Below are 17,442 nucleotides of genomic sequence, written 5' to 3'. Positions count from 1 at the left end.
AATAATTTATATTTGTAATTTAACATTTTTCATTTATTCAATCTAGAGAAACATATATCAATTATTATTATTTTTAATGAAACAAATTGAATTACGTTTAGAATAAAATAATTCTGAAATTTTGTTCTATTTTTGAAAGGTGATCGTAAATTCGAATTTGAATCCTCTGTAACAAAACATTTCAATGCAATAACCAATTGCAAATAATTTTTGTTAATTTTTAAATAATAATAATAATAATCAATTAGATCAAAATTTGAATGTTTTAAGATCAAATGAATCACGTTTTGATTCGTTAAATTTTCGCACCACTGTTTTAATAACGAGAGACGATAAGCAATAATAATAATAATAATAATAATAATATTGAAAACGTAGAAGAATCTTTTTTTTTTTTTTAGAAAAAAATGATACCTTTCTTTTGTCGTCGGTAACGATGTAGCCTGTGTAAGTGTCGATAATCCGGTGGTTCATCCCCGGAATCGCTACCTGCGGAACCACTGCTCGAGGTTGCCGAAGAACTTTCGCTACTTGCTAACATCACGTCTAAAAGGTTTGCTCTGGCCTGAGAAATCAAACAAAAATAAAAATACATTCATCTAATTTAAATACATCAATTCCAATATTTTAAACAGATAATATAATAATAATTATCACGTAATTAATTTTAAATGTTTTTTATCAAAATATGACAAGCATTCTATACAGAAAATACATGTTTTATTAAAAGTTTAAAATTACTTTTGTAACACCCATTATATTTTAGTTAATTGCTCGTAGAATTTGCAAACCTTCTATTATATATATATATATATAAAAAAAAACAAAGTTATAATAATAATTATCACGTAATAAATTTTAAATGTTTTCTATCAAAATCTGACAACCATTCTGTATAGAAAATACTTGTTTTATTTTGTTTCATTAAAAGCTTAGGATTATTTATGTAACACCCTTAATATATTTTAGTTGGTAGAATTAGAAAACTTTTTATAAAAAGAAAAAAAATAATATTATTATGTAATACCTTAGGATCTGTGAAGTCGATATCACGTTCAACGTGAACCCAACCAGTTGGGCAGCAGCAAGCAAGATCCAATTTTTCTAGGGCTACCTGAGGGTCTTGATTGACCGTACTATCTTCCCCTTTTCTAATCATTCGATTTAATTCGTCGATAACGTCCTTGGACGTTGCTCGTTCATGGAAGCTCAATGACCTATCCCTACCTTCAACCAATAGTGGTGCTCTCGCAGGGCTAACCTGCACGAAACGAAACGAACAACATTCATTTTCCATACTCCGAAGGATGCTGATTTGAAGGATGCAGATTTTTTGCTTTCTTTTTTTTTTTTTTTTTCTTTTAACTCACAACCGTGCTAGGGGTAGAAGATGTTGCAGCTTCCTCGTCTTCTTCAGGAACAGCAACCAATTCTGTGGGTGCTACTGTTGTATAACCTACAGCCCCTAAATTGTTAGACCCTATAACCCCGAGCATTCTATCTTCAGTTTGTAAAGGTGGTACTGCTATTTGTTCAAGTGGATCATCATCATCATCATCATCATCATCATCATCATCATCCTCGTTGTTGCTCACTTCAATTATATTTTCTGAATGAGAATTACTTTCTTGAGACGACGGAGATCTTTCAGTTTCTTTGATTGAACCACCAACTTCCATGATAGCGCATTCGCTTCTATTTCCAGCATTTTCTGAAAATATTATCAAACGTAATATTTCATATTGGAACTGAAAAAAAAAAAAACATCTTTCTCTCGGAAAAATTCTTTCTTTTTTTTTTTTTTTTTTTTTTACCAATAACGAGGTTCTTAAAAATGATGACGATGAAACTGTGATAAATTAAAAATAAAATCGTTATATTTGAGAATTATGTTTTTTTGTTGTTGTTTCTTTTTTATTGATTTAGCAAATAACACGTATGTTTGATATGACAATGAGATTAAATAAAATTACTTACTTAAATAATTTACATATACAGAATTTCTTATAAACTAATAATACGTCGTAAATGATCGCAATTAATTATAAATAAATAAATAAAATATATGTCGTATACATTATAATATTCGGGAAACTTATATGCACATATGAAAGGGACAAATAAAAATATGTATTTTTGGAGATGTTTTAGATGATGATAAAACAACTTATTCGTCGGTATCACCTTGATGATTCAATAATTACCTTCGATCGTATGGGGGGTGGTCGTTGTCGTCGTCGTCGTCGTCGTCATCGTCGTCGTTGTCATCGTCGTTGATTGCCCTTGAATTTCATTTTGTTCCGATGAATTACTCGGTAATTCAGCCAAATACATTTGTTGTTCGGCTATGAATGAAAGTACACTTTGAAGGGCTTGTTCCCTATCAGTAGGTGGTTTCCCGCTTCTCGAGGAAGTACTCGCGAGACTTTTGGTACTTTCGAATTTGACCAATCTATAAAAATCCCTGGTGAAATCGGTGCCGATCGATGGTGAATCGGGATCATCGCTGCAACCGGATAATGCAGCCGATGATCTTTTACTCGAATTTTCCAAAGCACCTTCTTCGCTACTCCAAGATGCACCAGGGCTCGAAGCGTAAGGCCAAGGTCCTGCAGTCCTCGTGTCCATCAATAGAGCGACCTGTATAATCAATTTGAAAAATAATTTTTAATAATTTGCTGTTTTATTTTTATTGTTTTCACGATATTATACAAGTTGAAAATTAGTCATGGAATTGAGGATTGGATCGTTGAAGATTGAATGAACTCTTTTTCATCACAGTGCCAAGTACAGAGAGTTAATTAATTTTTACTAGATATAATAATGAATTATTTGAAGTATTCGTTACGTATTGCTTGAAAGAACCTAACGCTTGGGTTATTTCACCCCTTGTGTGATAATATGTTTCAATGAATATTATTTGAATGACATATACATAAAACTAAATTTCAAATTGATTTGTTTAGTCTTTGATATTATAAAGAGTGTGAATATAAATTCCATGACTGAATGAATTAAAATATAATGAATAAATTATTGTACCAATTCACCCCCTGCTCTATCGGCGAGATAACTGGCACCATTCCACAAGCATTCGTTCGCGTCCTCCTCGAGTTCCAAGGGATTGTGTTCTTTGATGGCAGGGAGTGCAGGTATTGCGGTACAAGCATTCGATGATTCTTTCCACGTTGTTGTTGTTGTTGTTGTAGATTCTGTTTGAACGAGGTCCTCTGTCGACAAAGAAAAACTCCAGTCTTCCAATTCCGCCCTATCATATTCCAACTCGAGTAGATCTCGATGCTGTTGAGCGCTTCTGCTATCGTCCAATCTGAAGATACGATAGAAAAAATACTTTATTATTATTATTATTATTATAAATCTATAGGGATAATTATTTTGAATAAAATGAAAGAGAGAGAGAGAAAGGGACAAGAAGGAAATTATTGAATAACGTTTACTACCAATTTTTATTCAATATTTTTCGTAGCTATTTCAAATGCAACGAATAAAACGGTATAAAAGAATTCTATTGTAATACGACGCGTGTCGTTTTACATATTTATATTAAATGTGAATTTATTAGTGATAAAATCGATCCTGATATAAATAAATAAACCTTTGGTTTTAACAACATTTATTTATGAATCAATTCAAATACGTAAACGTTTGAAATAAATTAGAAATAATGTGTCGAGAGACAAAGAAAGGAGTAATAGTTAATTATTTATTTATCAGAGTAATTTTCCCGTGGCAGCAAACGTGTATATATTATAAAGGTTTTTTTTTTTTTTAAGGAGTAGAGCTCGATGGACGAACCTGAGCCATTGCTGTACGTACTCGGCATCCCAGCCCTCCTCTTCTATAAGAAGAAGGGAGGAGGATCCCATGGGGCTCGGTAATTTGTACGGCGTGAAATTGCTCGTAGCAGTGAGTTTCAAACAAAGATGACTGTCCGAGAAGCTGCGCATCACGTGCTGATAGGGTAAAAGGTCTTTGCTAGGTGGATAACTATGTCGTGGATTAATTCCAAGAGTTAAATTAAGAGGTAGAAAGAGAACATCGGGATCCCCGGCATCTAATGCGATCAAACGTGCATCCGGTGAAACATCGCCCTCGGTTTCATCGGTTGCCTCTTTGAGATCTTCCAATCCACGCGAGGAAGGTTCTTGACGTGCACCTTCACCTTGAACATCGCTCGACATTGTCGAATAACCCTCATCCCTGTTACCACTTTCAGGACTCTCGCTACCCTCCTCTTCCGCGGCACCCGTTGTACCATTTGACGCTGATCCTGAACCTGTTGAAGGTTTTTGACCTGAAATAACGATAGACAGATGTAGTCAAAGTAAAATCACAGATTATTTTCATTTTTCAAACGTAATACCTAAAGTTGGTCTGTTTCGTCGACACTTGGTTGCAGCTGCCATAACGGGTATTTGTAGATTAAGAGAACGTGGTCTGGAAAGTGGAACCCAGGATGGATCCAAACTAAGGGCAGCTACCAATGCAGCTGGACCAGCTTCGATTATATTTTGTATCAGTTCGGTGGGACTACCAGGACTCGCTGCTTGTGCTAAGAGACCCGACAATGCTCGATTTTGAGCTTCGAGTTCTCGTATACGCCTTTGTAATGCACCGATCTCTTCCCTGAAACCCTAAAGAAAATGTCGACATATGTGTATCAGTACACTGCTCTCTTTAATGTGATATTAATTTAAATCAATTAAAGAATAATTAGAAGACAATTTCTTCTTCAACATTTATGTTAGTACATGCTGAATTGGTTTTCAAATTCAAGGAATATTAAATACTTTAATTCACGTCAAAAAAGAAAAAAAAAAGAACTATAGTAATAGATGCATTAAGCAAGAAGGATAGAGTGTGAGAATGAAAATAAGCGTAGCTTTCGATGAACCTTTTGGGATAGAAGGGCACGGACCACCTGGTTGGCAACGTCGTCTAGGCACCGCTCGTATTGACGACGTTGTGCGTCAGCGTCACGTGCCAGAGCTGCGTGTTCGCTTTCCAAGGTCGCCAAACGTGCGACCAAGGCAGCGTGCACCTCGCCAGCACAGGCAGCTTCCAATCCACGCAATTGACCGCGCATCGACTCGTTCTCCAATTGCAACTTTGAGATCTGGACCTGATATTGATGTACTCGTGCCTAAACAAATACAACAACAACAACGACGACTGTTGGGGTTTATGAATTCTCAAACAAATGGAATTTTTGTTCGTCTTTTTCTTTCTTTTCTTTTTCTTTCTTTTAATCGTGTTTTCAAGTACCTACTGATATTGCATTTATCGCAATTAGCTGGTAGAGTTAATAAAGCGTCAACGCGTTATTAGCAGAAAGGCGGTTAACGTTAAATTAGAGCTTAGGAGCTGCCAGGGACAGGAACGCTAATAGAGGGTGCGTGTGTCTGATTTATAACGGTCGTACCAACCAACCAGCGGTTCTCTCATCCCACTGTGTTAATGTCTATCCTCTCCCTCTGTATTCGACCCCACTCTCAACCCACTCCCAACCTCCCCATTCTTCATCATGCTACCCTTCCAGCCCTTTTCTCGGTATTCTTTTCGAGAGCGAAGGGTAACAACGATTTTCTGTCATCTTCCTTCGTCCACAGAAAATAGAACTAGTTTTTTTGTTTTCACTTCTTTTTATCTAGGAAATTTCGTTGAGTTTTTGCTTGCTACATAGACGAAATACCATTGTCTTTTATGTTTACCATATTTGTGCTTGAATGTAACTTTTATATGTATATATGTATAAAGATATAAAAAAAAAAATGTTCAATGAGTTTACGAAGAAATTAGTCAATGATCGAGGACTCGTGCATTTTTCCAAAAATTTCAATGAGCTACGAAGAAACTCGTCAATTGATCAATGAGCATTGACTGAACTTTTCATAGACACTCGTGCATTGATTGACCACTCATAAAACTTTTAACTTCGTCTAGCTTTATTTCAAATCAGTCCCTTACTAAAGAAGTTTTCACTCGAAAAACATTTTGGAATTTTAGGATCTAGCATTGATCGATAATAAAAGATATTTCCTTTAGGGGTGGTGGTGGTTACAATGGTGAGCCCCTACAGTCGTACTTTCGTACGACTCTTTTAGAGGGAAACCGTCCGTGAATGAGATAGCATAGTACATCGTAAAGTATAAAGGGCTGCTAGCAAACGTCGTATTTACGGTTCCCCCTCTTTATCGAGCCATAGAGTATAGCCTCCATGAACTTTCCCTTTTGTTGAAACTCTGACTTGCTATCTCTGATTAATATAGTTTAAAGTTATATATGTAAATATACCTTTGATGAGATATACACATGTGTCTGTCTGTGTGTGTGTGTGTGTGTGTGTGTGTTTGTAACATCAAATCGACTGAATGCACATACGTATTTCTAATTTGTTTCCACCCCACCCCCTACCATCTACCCCATTGAAACAATAAGTTTGTATTTGGTATTCGAATAATTTCAATAAATAAAATTTCCTGTTTATATTGAAATATAAATGATTGAAAAATTGTAAAGAGTACAATGTACAATCAAAGTATGTATGTATGTAATAACTGATAAAAAGGTTCAACACAAGGTTAATTGTTTATTCATAACCATATAGATTAATCTTTGTTAGATATAAATTATACTCTTGCTCATTGTTAATATAATGTTAGTATATATTTAAATATTCTATGTGAAAAGAAGTTTTTTGAGAACATTAATTTGCAAATAATGATGGTTGGGCATCTGTTAGGATATTTTTCTTACCTCGTAGGATAGCGTGAGCGCGGTCTTTTCTTGTTTCAACTGTTCGGCCCTTTGCTTGTGTTGCAACAATCCACGCGATGATTCTTCCATCCTACAACAACAACAACAATAATAACAACAACAACAATATAACACATAACACCACAATACACAGAATAAAATCAAGGTAGGCGTTTAAGAATAAGCACACAGTTGTGTTGAATTTTAATCCTCAGTGAAATGAACCTAATTGAATACACTCCCTTAACGATGATTCTTCTTCCCTGCTTTTTCTTTTTTTTTTTTTATTCCTTCACCTTTTTCTACTTTGAATTATGTGAAATAAGAAAAGAAAAAAAAAAAAACAAAGGGATTAAAGAAGCGGATAGAATTGGCTTGATACGCGTAATTTTTTGTCTTCTTCTTCTTCTTCTTGTTGAAAAGAGAAAAGAAAAAACCCTACGGATTCCTTCATAATAAACGAAGGAACGAGAAAGGTACAACGAAAAATTGGAAGTTTATATTTGAAGATCGTTAAAATAGGCTTTCTTCTTCTTCGTCTCTTTTTTCTTCTCTTCCATTTCTTCCTTTGGTTAAGCCGATTTTACTTTCGTTTAGTTTTCGTAAGTAAGCATACACACAGATACATACATAGATACATACTTGGAAATATCGGAAGGGCTAATCGGCTTTAAAAGCTTCTCTCTCCTCTCGTTAAACTTTCGTATATTTGTGTTAGCTCTTAACTTAGGCGCTACTAAAACGATTATGAAATTGATTTTCTCCGAGGTTTTAAAGGAAATTCTTTTAATATACATGTAACTTTGTAACATCATGTAGTATCTGGTATTAGATGGGTTTAACCAATTGTTTATTATAGTTTTCATATTATTTAAATAGATAAATGAATAATTGTTCATTTTGATAGAATAATATAATATGTACAAAATTGTAATAGTTATTATTTATTAGGCCAATTTTGAAGAGAGTTTTTCTTTTTATTAATTTGTTATTAAAGATAATTAATATACCTTTGGTTATATATTTAATAATATTTTGTTGCCATTATCCTATTAATTTTTTTATTTTTTTTTTATAATTAATTTAATATATATTATTTTTTAAATTTATTTAATATAATTTTATATATATATATTATTAATATTTATAAAATTATATATTATTATTAATACTATTATTAATTATATATATATTATTATTATTATTAATATATATATATTTTAATATTTTTTTTTCAGCCCTTATCTTATTAGTTTCTTTTTTATTTTTCTAAAATAAATCTATTTTCCTTGTCACTTTTTCTTTTTTTTTTTACATTTCGATCTTTTTTCTGGACAATTTCTTTTGATATTCTCTCACTTCTAACGTAAATCCGTCGTCAGGTTAAAAAAGGAATAAAGAACGAACGATACGCACCTATATATCATTGGACGAAAGCCAATATCAATGATTTAGCATCGAATTCTCTGGTTATCGGTGCGTGAAACACTTCTCTCTACTTCCTCACCCACCCATCTCTACCTTCTCCAATCTTTCTCATTATTTATACGTTATAACCTTCCTTCGGGGCATTTTTATACAGCGTGGTCTGGTCCAGCGAATATAAAATATCCCATTCCCCTACCATCACCACCACGATCACTACTACCACCATCAACTTTTTCTCGATGAAATAAGCGAGGAAATAAGCGACGTTCATAACGCTTTATCGAGGTAAACGAGGGTAGAAAAATAAAACCGTGCCAAAGACCAATGGATAAGGGAAAATGAAAAATACAAAAAAAAAAAAAAAGAAAAAAGAAATAGAACAAAAATCTCTGTCATTACCTGCACATATTTTTTTAATCAAAGGGAAAGGTTTCTTTTGATTTGATTTTTTTATTTTTTTTTTTTTTATTTGGAATAATTTCTACGTTAATTCATAAATTAAAATAGTTCGTTGTATCTTTGAGATTTTGGATTTATTATTAATATTGTCATTTATATTGTATCGATCGTTGAAATTATTTTATTATTTAATAGGCAATTTTTTTATATGAAAATTTAGAAAGAATACAAAATTTGTTCTTAAACAATTGTATTTGTATTTAATTAATATTTTATTTCAGAAAAGACAATTTTTCTATTATCTTGTTGTTGTTGTTGTTTTTTTCTTTTTCTATTTTTTAAATGAGTAACATTATTTTAAATTAAAATAATAATTTTTGTTTTTTTTTCTTGTTAAATTATTACGAATAAATTGGATCAGAAAAAAATGAAGAATGTGAAATTGTAGCAATGATAAAAATGTTCTACGATATTTCACAACAAAAAAAAAAAAAAAAAAAAAAAAAACTAGAATTCTTTTTAATAAAATAGAAATATTTCATAGTATGATATATAAACTTGTGCAGAAAATAATTTATAAAAAATAGATATAATTATTAAACTCACCTAGCCAATTCCCTTTGTAAATGATGTACCCTAGATCTCGCACGTTCGGCTTCAGCCGTAGCTTCTCGTAGCCGTGCTTCGGCCTCCAATCGTTGTCGTCTTTCTCGTTCAACATCTCGTTGAGTAGCCTCCCTCTAAAAAAAAACAATAACAAAACAAAAAGCCATAATTAATATTACCATTGGATCTTATCGATAAAGAAACAAACGAGATATATATATATAAAAAAAAAAAAAAAACCAAAAACAACAAACCACCTAAACAAATAAAATATTGAGTTAACAATAACTAAGTAATTGCGAATTTTTTTAAGAAAAATTATTGCTCAAATCCATAATTATTTAATTGTTAACATAATAATAATAATTATTATTTCGTTTATTATATTATTTATTTCAGTATTATATAATAATAAATTTATTTATAATAATAATTTTATTTATTATATTATTTATTAAATTATTATATCATAAGAAATTCATTTATAATAATAATTTAATTTATTATATTATTTATATTACACTATTGTATAATAATAATTTAATTTAATATATTATTTTTATTACACTATTATATAATAATAAATTCATTTATAATAATAAATTCATTTACGTGGTCACTATAAAGATTTTTCAATTCCCTAACGAGATACGAAACTATAGTAATTTTTTTTTTTTTTTTTTTTATAAGAGTACACCCTTACTACACACTTCTACGATTTCTTATCTCAAAGTTTCCAGATAATTAGATCTTTTCTTGATTAAATCTCGATAAAAGTTTCATCGATCGATACCACCTACCACTATCGAAACGAATTGAAGTAGAAAGAAAAGAAAAAGAACGGGAAAAAAAAATATATAAAATAAAGACGAGGAGGAAGAGGGGGGAAGGAGGGGGAAGGGGAGGGGAAGGAGGAGGGAGGAAAAAAAAAGCTCGTCGATCTTGAAACTACCCCTCTATCCACCCCCCCCCCCCCTATTTCAAGTTCGATGAAGGTGGAGGAATTATTCATGAATTTAAATCGAAGCGTTGCACGCTACATTGATTGCACCCTTTCGTGAATCGAAACGAACTACTCTACCAAGTGAAAGAAATAAGGACGGAAAATGTAAGGGAAAAGGGATAGAGAAGGAAAAGGGAAAGGAAGGTTGCCGAGTGGACAACATTTTCTCTCCATTTTCTCACTCTCTCTCTCTGATAATTGGGATGACCCCCCGGTCTACCAAAATTCGTGTTTCGCACGATTTAACTCTCATGGGAATTATTGCACCTATAGATAAGCTCATAATCAATTTTGCGTACAACACGTTGCTTAACGATATTAATTGTATATATATATATATGTATATGTGTGTTTTCATAGGTATTATGATGTATATGTGATCTGAGAATTAGAATTAATGAGGGGTATATAGAATAATACAAATAATTATAATAGTAATTTTAAATTAATTTGAAATAAGGTAAAAGTATATAATAATATAAATATATTATAAAAATTCCCTTATATATATATTTCTTTTTTTAATAATAATTAAAATAATCAAATTGTAATTGTAGATTATTACACAAATTATTTAAATACATTGCTTGATGATATTAATTATATATATGTGTTTTCATAGATATTATACGAATATGTAAATAATATGAATAATTATAAAATAATTTTATAAACTTTAAATTAACTTGGAATAAGGTAAAAGTATATAATAATATAAATATAATATATAAAAATTCCCTTATTTCTTTTTATAAATAATAATTAAAATAATCAAATTGTAATTATAGATTATTACACAAATTATTTAAATACATTGCTTGATGATATTAATTATATATATATCTGTTTTCATAGATATTATACGAATACGTAAATAATACGAATAATTATAAAAATAATTTTATAAACTTTAAATTAACTTGGAATAAGGTAAAAGTATATAATAATATAAATATATTATAAAAATTCCCTTATTTCTATTTATAAATAATAATTAAAATAATCAAATTGTAATTGTAGATTATTATACAAATTATTGAATTAAAGTTAATTAAAATAGCAATTTATTTTTTTCACGAATAAAAGAAAATATCAAAAAAGAAAAAAAAAAAACTTGAATAGTAATAAAAAGAAATGATATTTTTAAAAAAGGAGATCAAAGAAATTGAATATAATATTATTATTTTTATTAATAATAATTGGCACTAAGAATACGAAAGTTCATTGCTGCAAATATCAAATTCCGCCCAGTGTTTTCATATATACATTTAATATTATTATAATAAATATAGTAACAAATCAAACAGTGATGAAAAATATATAGGGTGTTGAAACGTTCAAAAATAGATGTTTCATTTAATATTTAGAATCCAATAAAACATTTTTTCTCTCTCTCTCTCTCTCTTTCTCATTCTCCCTTTTGTAAGTATTAGATGAAAAGGGGCCTGCCTGCCTGCCTGCCTCCTGTCTTTTGCACTCACCTGTGCTTTACACCTAAAAAAGAAGATAAAAGAAGGCAGGCGCCAAAAGAAAGAAAGGAAACAAGGGGAAAGTAAAGAAGAGACGATGATATTCTTCGTTCATGGTGGAAAGAGGAGTCAAGTGAAAAGGCTGACGATTTTTTCCTTTTTTTTCTCAGAGAATTTTACGAAAGCTTAAGTAAAAGCGTTGCTTCCTGCCGAAGGAGGAAGAACTACTATCGAGGAATACAATCTGGTAAAAGCCGACTGACCGAACACCATCGAGAGGATTCAAGGGATGCTTCAAGTGGATTTATGGGAACCTTAAATCCCTAAGAATGCCATCTCTCCAACCCCCTTTTTCTTTCTTCTATCTTTTCTTCCTTTTTTTTTTTCTTTCTTACGTTCTTTCTCTTTCTATTCATCTAACTATCTCTTTCCTTTTTTTCTTAGGACAAAATTGTGGCCACTTTCCATTACACGTACGTCACGTATTTGCCACAAATTTTTATTTCAAGTATGGGGTTTTATGTATAAATACAATTTAAACATTTACGAGTACAAAATTTATTGCTAATACTCGATTACTTAATAATTTTTGTATTTTGTTAATTAAATGCCATTTTTTTGGTTTCTTTTTCTAAAAGGAATAATATAGAAAAGAAATATATATATATATATATATGTTAATTGTAGTTTTATATTCATGATTATTATATAATTTAATTTGAATTTAAAGAAAAATATGAACAATTTGTCTGTGAAAATTGCACATAGATATTAATAATAAAAATATAATTATCGAAGTATAATATATTGGATTGGCAAGAAAGTAATTTCGGTTTGTATCAATAGATAACGTTATGTTTGTTTCGTTATTTGTTAATGTGTTAGAATTTTTTTTATTTATTTTATTTAAAGTTCATTTTTTTGTATAGAAAATTAATAAAATTGAGTTATTTCATTTAAAGTACATTTTTTTTTTTTTTGTATAAAAAACAATAGAGTTTTATTTCACACTAGAAAACCGAAATGATTTTCTTGCCAATCAAATAAATAGATCAAACTGATAAAATAATATTTATGATAGTTCACAACAGAATTTTCCATTAATGAATTTATAAAACCACGTGTTTGTTTTTTTTTTTTTAGGTCAGAATTAAAATGTATTACACATCGAACGTATAATTCATTCATTAATTCTTCAACGATCAATGAATTTTTACCAATGGCAATAAAAACAAAATTTTGAAATTTGTATAGAATTAAAAAAAAAAACACACACACACAGACTTGTTTATCTTTTATTAAAAATAAATATATAAATAAAATATCGTGTAGGAAAATATGAAGACCCATACAAATGTAAATTTATGATCGTATTATTTACGTTGTGTGAACATAAATGTATATTATACATGTGTACATAAATATATATGAACATATATACATGAACATAAATGTATATTATACAGTGTTATATTATGTTATGTTATGTTATCTCTTATGACATAAATTCTCGTTATTCAACGAGTTTATTTGAAAGTTATTTTAGGAAAACAGAGAACACTAGAGTTATGGTATATCATCGTGTAGTAGTAGTATATAAGAACCTAACTCGAGTGAATGAATGAATGAACGAACGAACGAATGTATGAATGCTTCGTTCATTACTATCTCATGAATGAGTTTCTCTCGTGAGTATTACGAAAACAGATATCAACAAACTCGTGTACTACTCATCAGTGTAAATGACACGTATATTCATTCGAAGATTCTCTTTCTTACATTGGTTTATCCATTAAGATATTATACACATGTATAAATACGTTTAATAGGATGTTTAAGATAATTAAATGAAATATGCAAAGAAAAATATTCAAAACAAAAAAAATGATATAAATTTTAATATAAAAATTATTTGATTTATTTTACGATTGCATTTAACACATTCGCTAAAGCTGACGTGATTCACGTCATTTAAAATTTTCAAAGTTTTATAAAAATAAATTTTTATATATACATATTTATATATTTGTATAAATTTTATAATATAAATATATAAATATTTGTAATAAATATGTAAAGATAAATTTTATATATTAAATTTATATTTCATTATTTCAATATAATATTTAAATATAATTATATTTTAATTTTATATATATTTATTATATTATATTATTTAAATATAAATTTAAATAATCGATTATTTTTGCCGGTACTCAGTATTAAAAAAAGGAAAAATTATACCAGCCGCGAATGTGTTAATTTTATTTAAAAACAAATGATTATAATTTGTTGTTTGTGAACATTTTTGTACCCATTTCTTTTTTAGTATATTTACAAATTTAAATTATTAAATTTATTAGAAATTTGCTATAAACATTTTATGTGTTAAAAAAAGATTATAGTAATTATATATTAAAAAGATAATAATAATAATAATAATAATAATAATAAAATTAATTAATCCTTTTAATAGCATTAAATCAACAAATCAATCAATCTGTATTTCAACAGATCAAACGACGTAAATAAAAAATAGAAAATAAAAAGTAATCGATCTGAAAAGGGTGTCGGGGTTGAAATGAACTATTACGAAGGACACACTAAACTCACCCTACTTGGTTTAGTTAGACTAGTGCCCATCAAGGAGCTACGATATCTCGGTGTCGTAGTCGTTGCATCGGCTATAAAATATCGCCGATGGGGTAGTTTTTCTTGTTGCTGTTGTATTTGATTCTTGTTGGTTATCGTCGTAGTAGTAGTTGTTTCGATGGTCGTGGTCGTGATCGTGGTCGTAATCGTAGTAGTAGTAGTAGTAGTAGTGGTAGTAATAGTTGGTTCGTCGTCGTTGGGCGGACATTCCCGGGCGGAGGGTGCGCCGAGCCCTCCGGCCGTTGGGCAGCGTCGTATTAGCGAGGCCACCCTGCCGAACAAGGGATGATGATTTTCCGCGAGTTCTCTCGCGAGTCCTCTGGTGAGTCCTCTCGCGAGAGCTCGCAACGATCCCAATGCACTATTATTATTAATTTTATTATTGTTATTATTATTATATTTGGTGCACTCACTTGTGTTAATTGTTTCACTTTTATCACTAATAATAAAACAATTTTCTTTTTTTTTTCTTCACGTTGATAGAACAAACACTTGATGATTAAAACTAGCACATAGAAAAGTTATAAAATTATTCTCAATTGTTTCATTTGATGATTAGTTTGTTGTCACGTGACACAAGTTGCATATCCAATGTAAATATACTTCTTCTCTCCCTCCTCCTCCTCCTCTTCTTCTTCTTCTTCTTTTTCTACTACTTTTTATCCACCTTCTCCTCCTCCTCATTTATAGTCTCGAGATCGCACCCCTCATTTCAAGTTAACCGAATTTTATTATTCATCGAGAGAGTAAAAAATACACGATTGAAAAAATATACCCTTATTTTATGTTATACGCTCTATTCGAGAGGTAGATTATACAATATTTTTTTTTGGTTTTGTTTTTGTTTTTTTTGTTTTTGTTTTTACGAGCGGGTCAACACTTTTCTGATAAGAGGCCGCTACTTTATTTTTAAGGCAACGTTCTTTTTTTTTTTTTTTCCTTTTGTCTGAGAAGAGAAATATTATATCGGAAAAAAATCATAAGGAAGAGCAGTTTATAAGGCCGATCTTTTTTCTTTTATCATCATCATCATCATCATCATCATCATAATTCTTTTCCCCTCCTCCTCCTCCTTCCACCACCACCACCACCACCACCACCACCACTACCTTCTCTCCTCTTCTTCCTTCTCCTTCTTCTCCTCGTCCTCCTTTTTTTCTTTGACTTTCTCCACTTTCTTTTCTTGTCTCCTGTCAACTCGCGTGATTATGTTCGTTCTCCTCGGCCGACATGCCGCACGCGACAACGACGACCCTTGTCATTCGACTCGTCCCTTCTTCTCTTCACCCTTTTTTCTTTCAGAACCAAAAAAAAAATTAACACCCGAGAAGAGAATCACACGAATAAATAGTTGGAAAAAGTTACGGAGTTAACACCAAAGAATAAAAAAAAAAAAAAAAAATATACAAACTTGGGAGGGGTAAACAAAGGGGGGTAAAAACCGGACGGAGAAAAGATAGGAGTTTAGTTTCCCTGTGAGTAGTCCCGTCACGCGTGATCTTTCCCGTACGACTGAAATTTCCGAAGGGCCAACCCTCGGAACACTCCGAGTCTGACTCACACACTGCGCGACCCTTCTTCTCTGAAACCCCGAACCCTTGACAACACCACCACCACCACCACCACCACCACCACTCGACTGCGTCTGCGTTTGCGTTTCCGTTTGCGTCTGCGTCCAACAACCCCTATACATATATATATTTTCCTATTCTACTATTCGTCTATCTCACTTTATCACTTTCTCCTTTTACCCCCTCCTAACAACACCACCATCACCACCACCACCACCCCCACTTTCATTCCCTACCCCTCTTTTCTCTTTCACGTGCTTCTTAGTTCAAACCTCCTCTCACTTTCCTCATTCCTTTGTCGCCCTGCACACAGTCACCACCACCACTACTACTACTACTACTACCAAACAACCCCCTACCTCACTCCCACCTTTCCCATCCACCCCTCTCGACCACTCTTTGCCAGCTTGCGTCGTCAGCCGTTACACACTTTTTTTTCGAACAAAGCGAGACCCTTTTTCGATCTTTTTGTTCTCTCTCTCTCTCTCTCTCACTCTTACTCTTACTCTTCCTATCTTTTTCTGTGTTCGCATTCTTTGTGATCAAAATATTACTTATCCTAGGAATTTTTCTAATTGTTTATAAGTTAAGAAATGATATGATTTTATTTTTGTCATATAATTCATTTTTTGTTTGTTTTTTTTTTTCAATGTTAACACTTTGTTGATCACGATCACATACGCTTTTGTTCGCATCACGTTATTTAATGAAAATAAATATTACAATTGTAAAAACTGTTTTGTACTATTGTTATACTGTTTATCATACGAAAAAAAAAAACAATATTCAAAGTTTAATAAAAAAAAGTGCAATTTATTAAAAATTACTTTTCATTGTTTTACTTTTCAATACAATTACGAAATAATGGCCAGTGTGACATGAGATGAATTTGTAAAAAATATTGCTGGTCAATAAAGTGTTAATATTTATATCACTTTTTAAAATTGTACACTTATGCGAATAATTTGAAAATATTTGATTATGTTAAAAAAGTTATTTACAATAATTATTTTGATCATGTGTAAAGAAATGTGTTCATGATTTTAACACATAAAAATAGAATGAATTCTTGTTTCGTCTTCAGACGTACTTTTAGAAACAATTATTTTCCGTTCTACTTTGTGATACGATCGTTAAAATGGTCGGTCCTTCTCTTCTACCTTTTTAAAGGTAGCGAAACCAACAACACGCTACCACCTTTGTAATGTGTGATTCATTGTATCGTTTTTTAATGTGTTGAAAGCACGCTTTTATGACGTCATATATAGACATTGAATTTATCGTTGCAAGTTCGAGGTCGAGTCTTATTTTATTTTTTTTTGTTTTAACCCTTTTCCCAGTAAGACAAATTCCGAGATTTATTCTAATGAATTTAATTGAAATTATTTGTCAAATTTATATCTGCAAATTTTAATGAAACATTTACAAAATGAATTACTTATTAAATAATTTTTACACGTTCCGTGTGAAACCCTTTTTACCTGACTTGTCATTCAGGCCATTTAACACATTCGCAACTGGCATATTTTTTTCCTTT

General features: G+C 31.0%; 1 protein-coding gene across 10 annotated transcripts in view; it reads right to left on the bottom strand.

Moving 5' to 3' along the window:
- The window catches only part of LOC107067099 (uncharacterized), a 162,646-nt gene that overhangs the window by 8,605 nt on the left and 136,599 nt on the right, over positions 1-17,442 (bottom strand). For 6 of the 10 annotated variants that reach the window (XM_089170824.1, XM_015322306.2, XM_089170831.1 and 3 more), the window contains exons 6-15: positions 9,211-9,344; positions 6,778-6,868; positions 4,916-5,164; positions 4,385-4,655; positions 3,817-4,315; positions 3,043-3,328; positions 2,205-2,640; positions 1,371-1,711; positions 1,028-1,261; positions 415-565 (exon numbers count right to left, since the gene is read on the bottom strand). In XM_089170824.1, the coding sequence (XP_089026950.1) occupies positions 415-565; positions 1,028-1,261; positions 1,371-1,711; positions 2,205-2,640; positions 3,043-3,328; positions 3,817-4,315; positions 4,385-4,655; positions 4,916-5,164; positions 6,778-6,868; positions 9,211-9,344 (2,692 nt within the window). Of the gene's footprint in view, positions 1-414; positions 566-1,027; positions 1,262-1,370; positions 1,712-2,204; positions 2,641-3,042; positions 3,329-3,816; positions 4,316-4,384; positions 4,656-4,915; positions 5,165-6,777; positions 6,869-9,210; positions 9,345-14,295; positions 15,377-17,442 lie in introns of those variants that run through there. The other 4 variants (XM_089170832.1, XM_089170828.1, XM_089170829.1 and 1 more) reach the window with 4 other exon arrangements.

This window comes from Polistes dominula, unplaced genomic scaffold (assembly GCF_049000335.1).
Source record: "Polistes dominula isolate Pdom_NZ unplaced genomic scaffold, Pdom_raw_medaka contig_79, whole genome shotgun sequence".
NCBI classification, from domain to species: domain Eukaryota; kingdom Metazoa; phylum Arthropoda; class Insecta; order Hymenoptera; family Vespidae; genus Polistes; species Polistes dominula.
The sequence above is the reverse complement of the archived record's forward strand: the minus strand, read 5'-3'. Positions and strand labels throughout refer to the sequence as shown.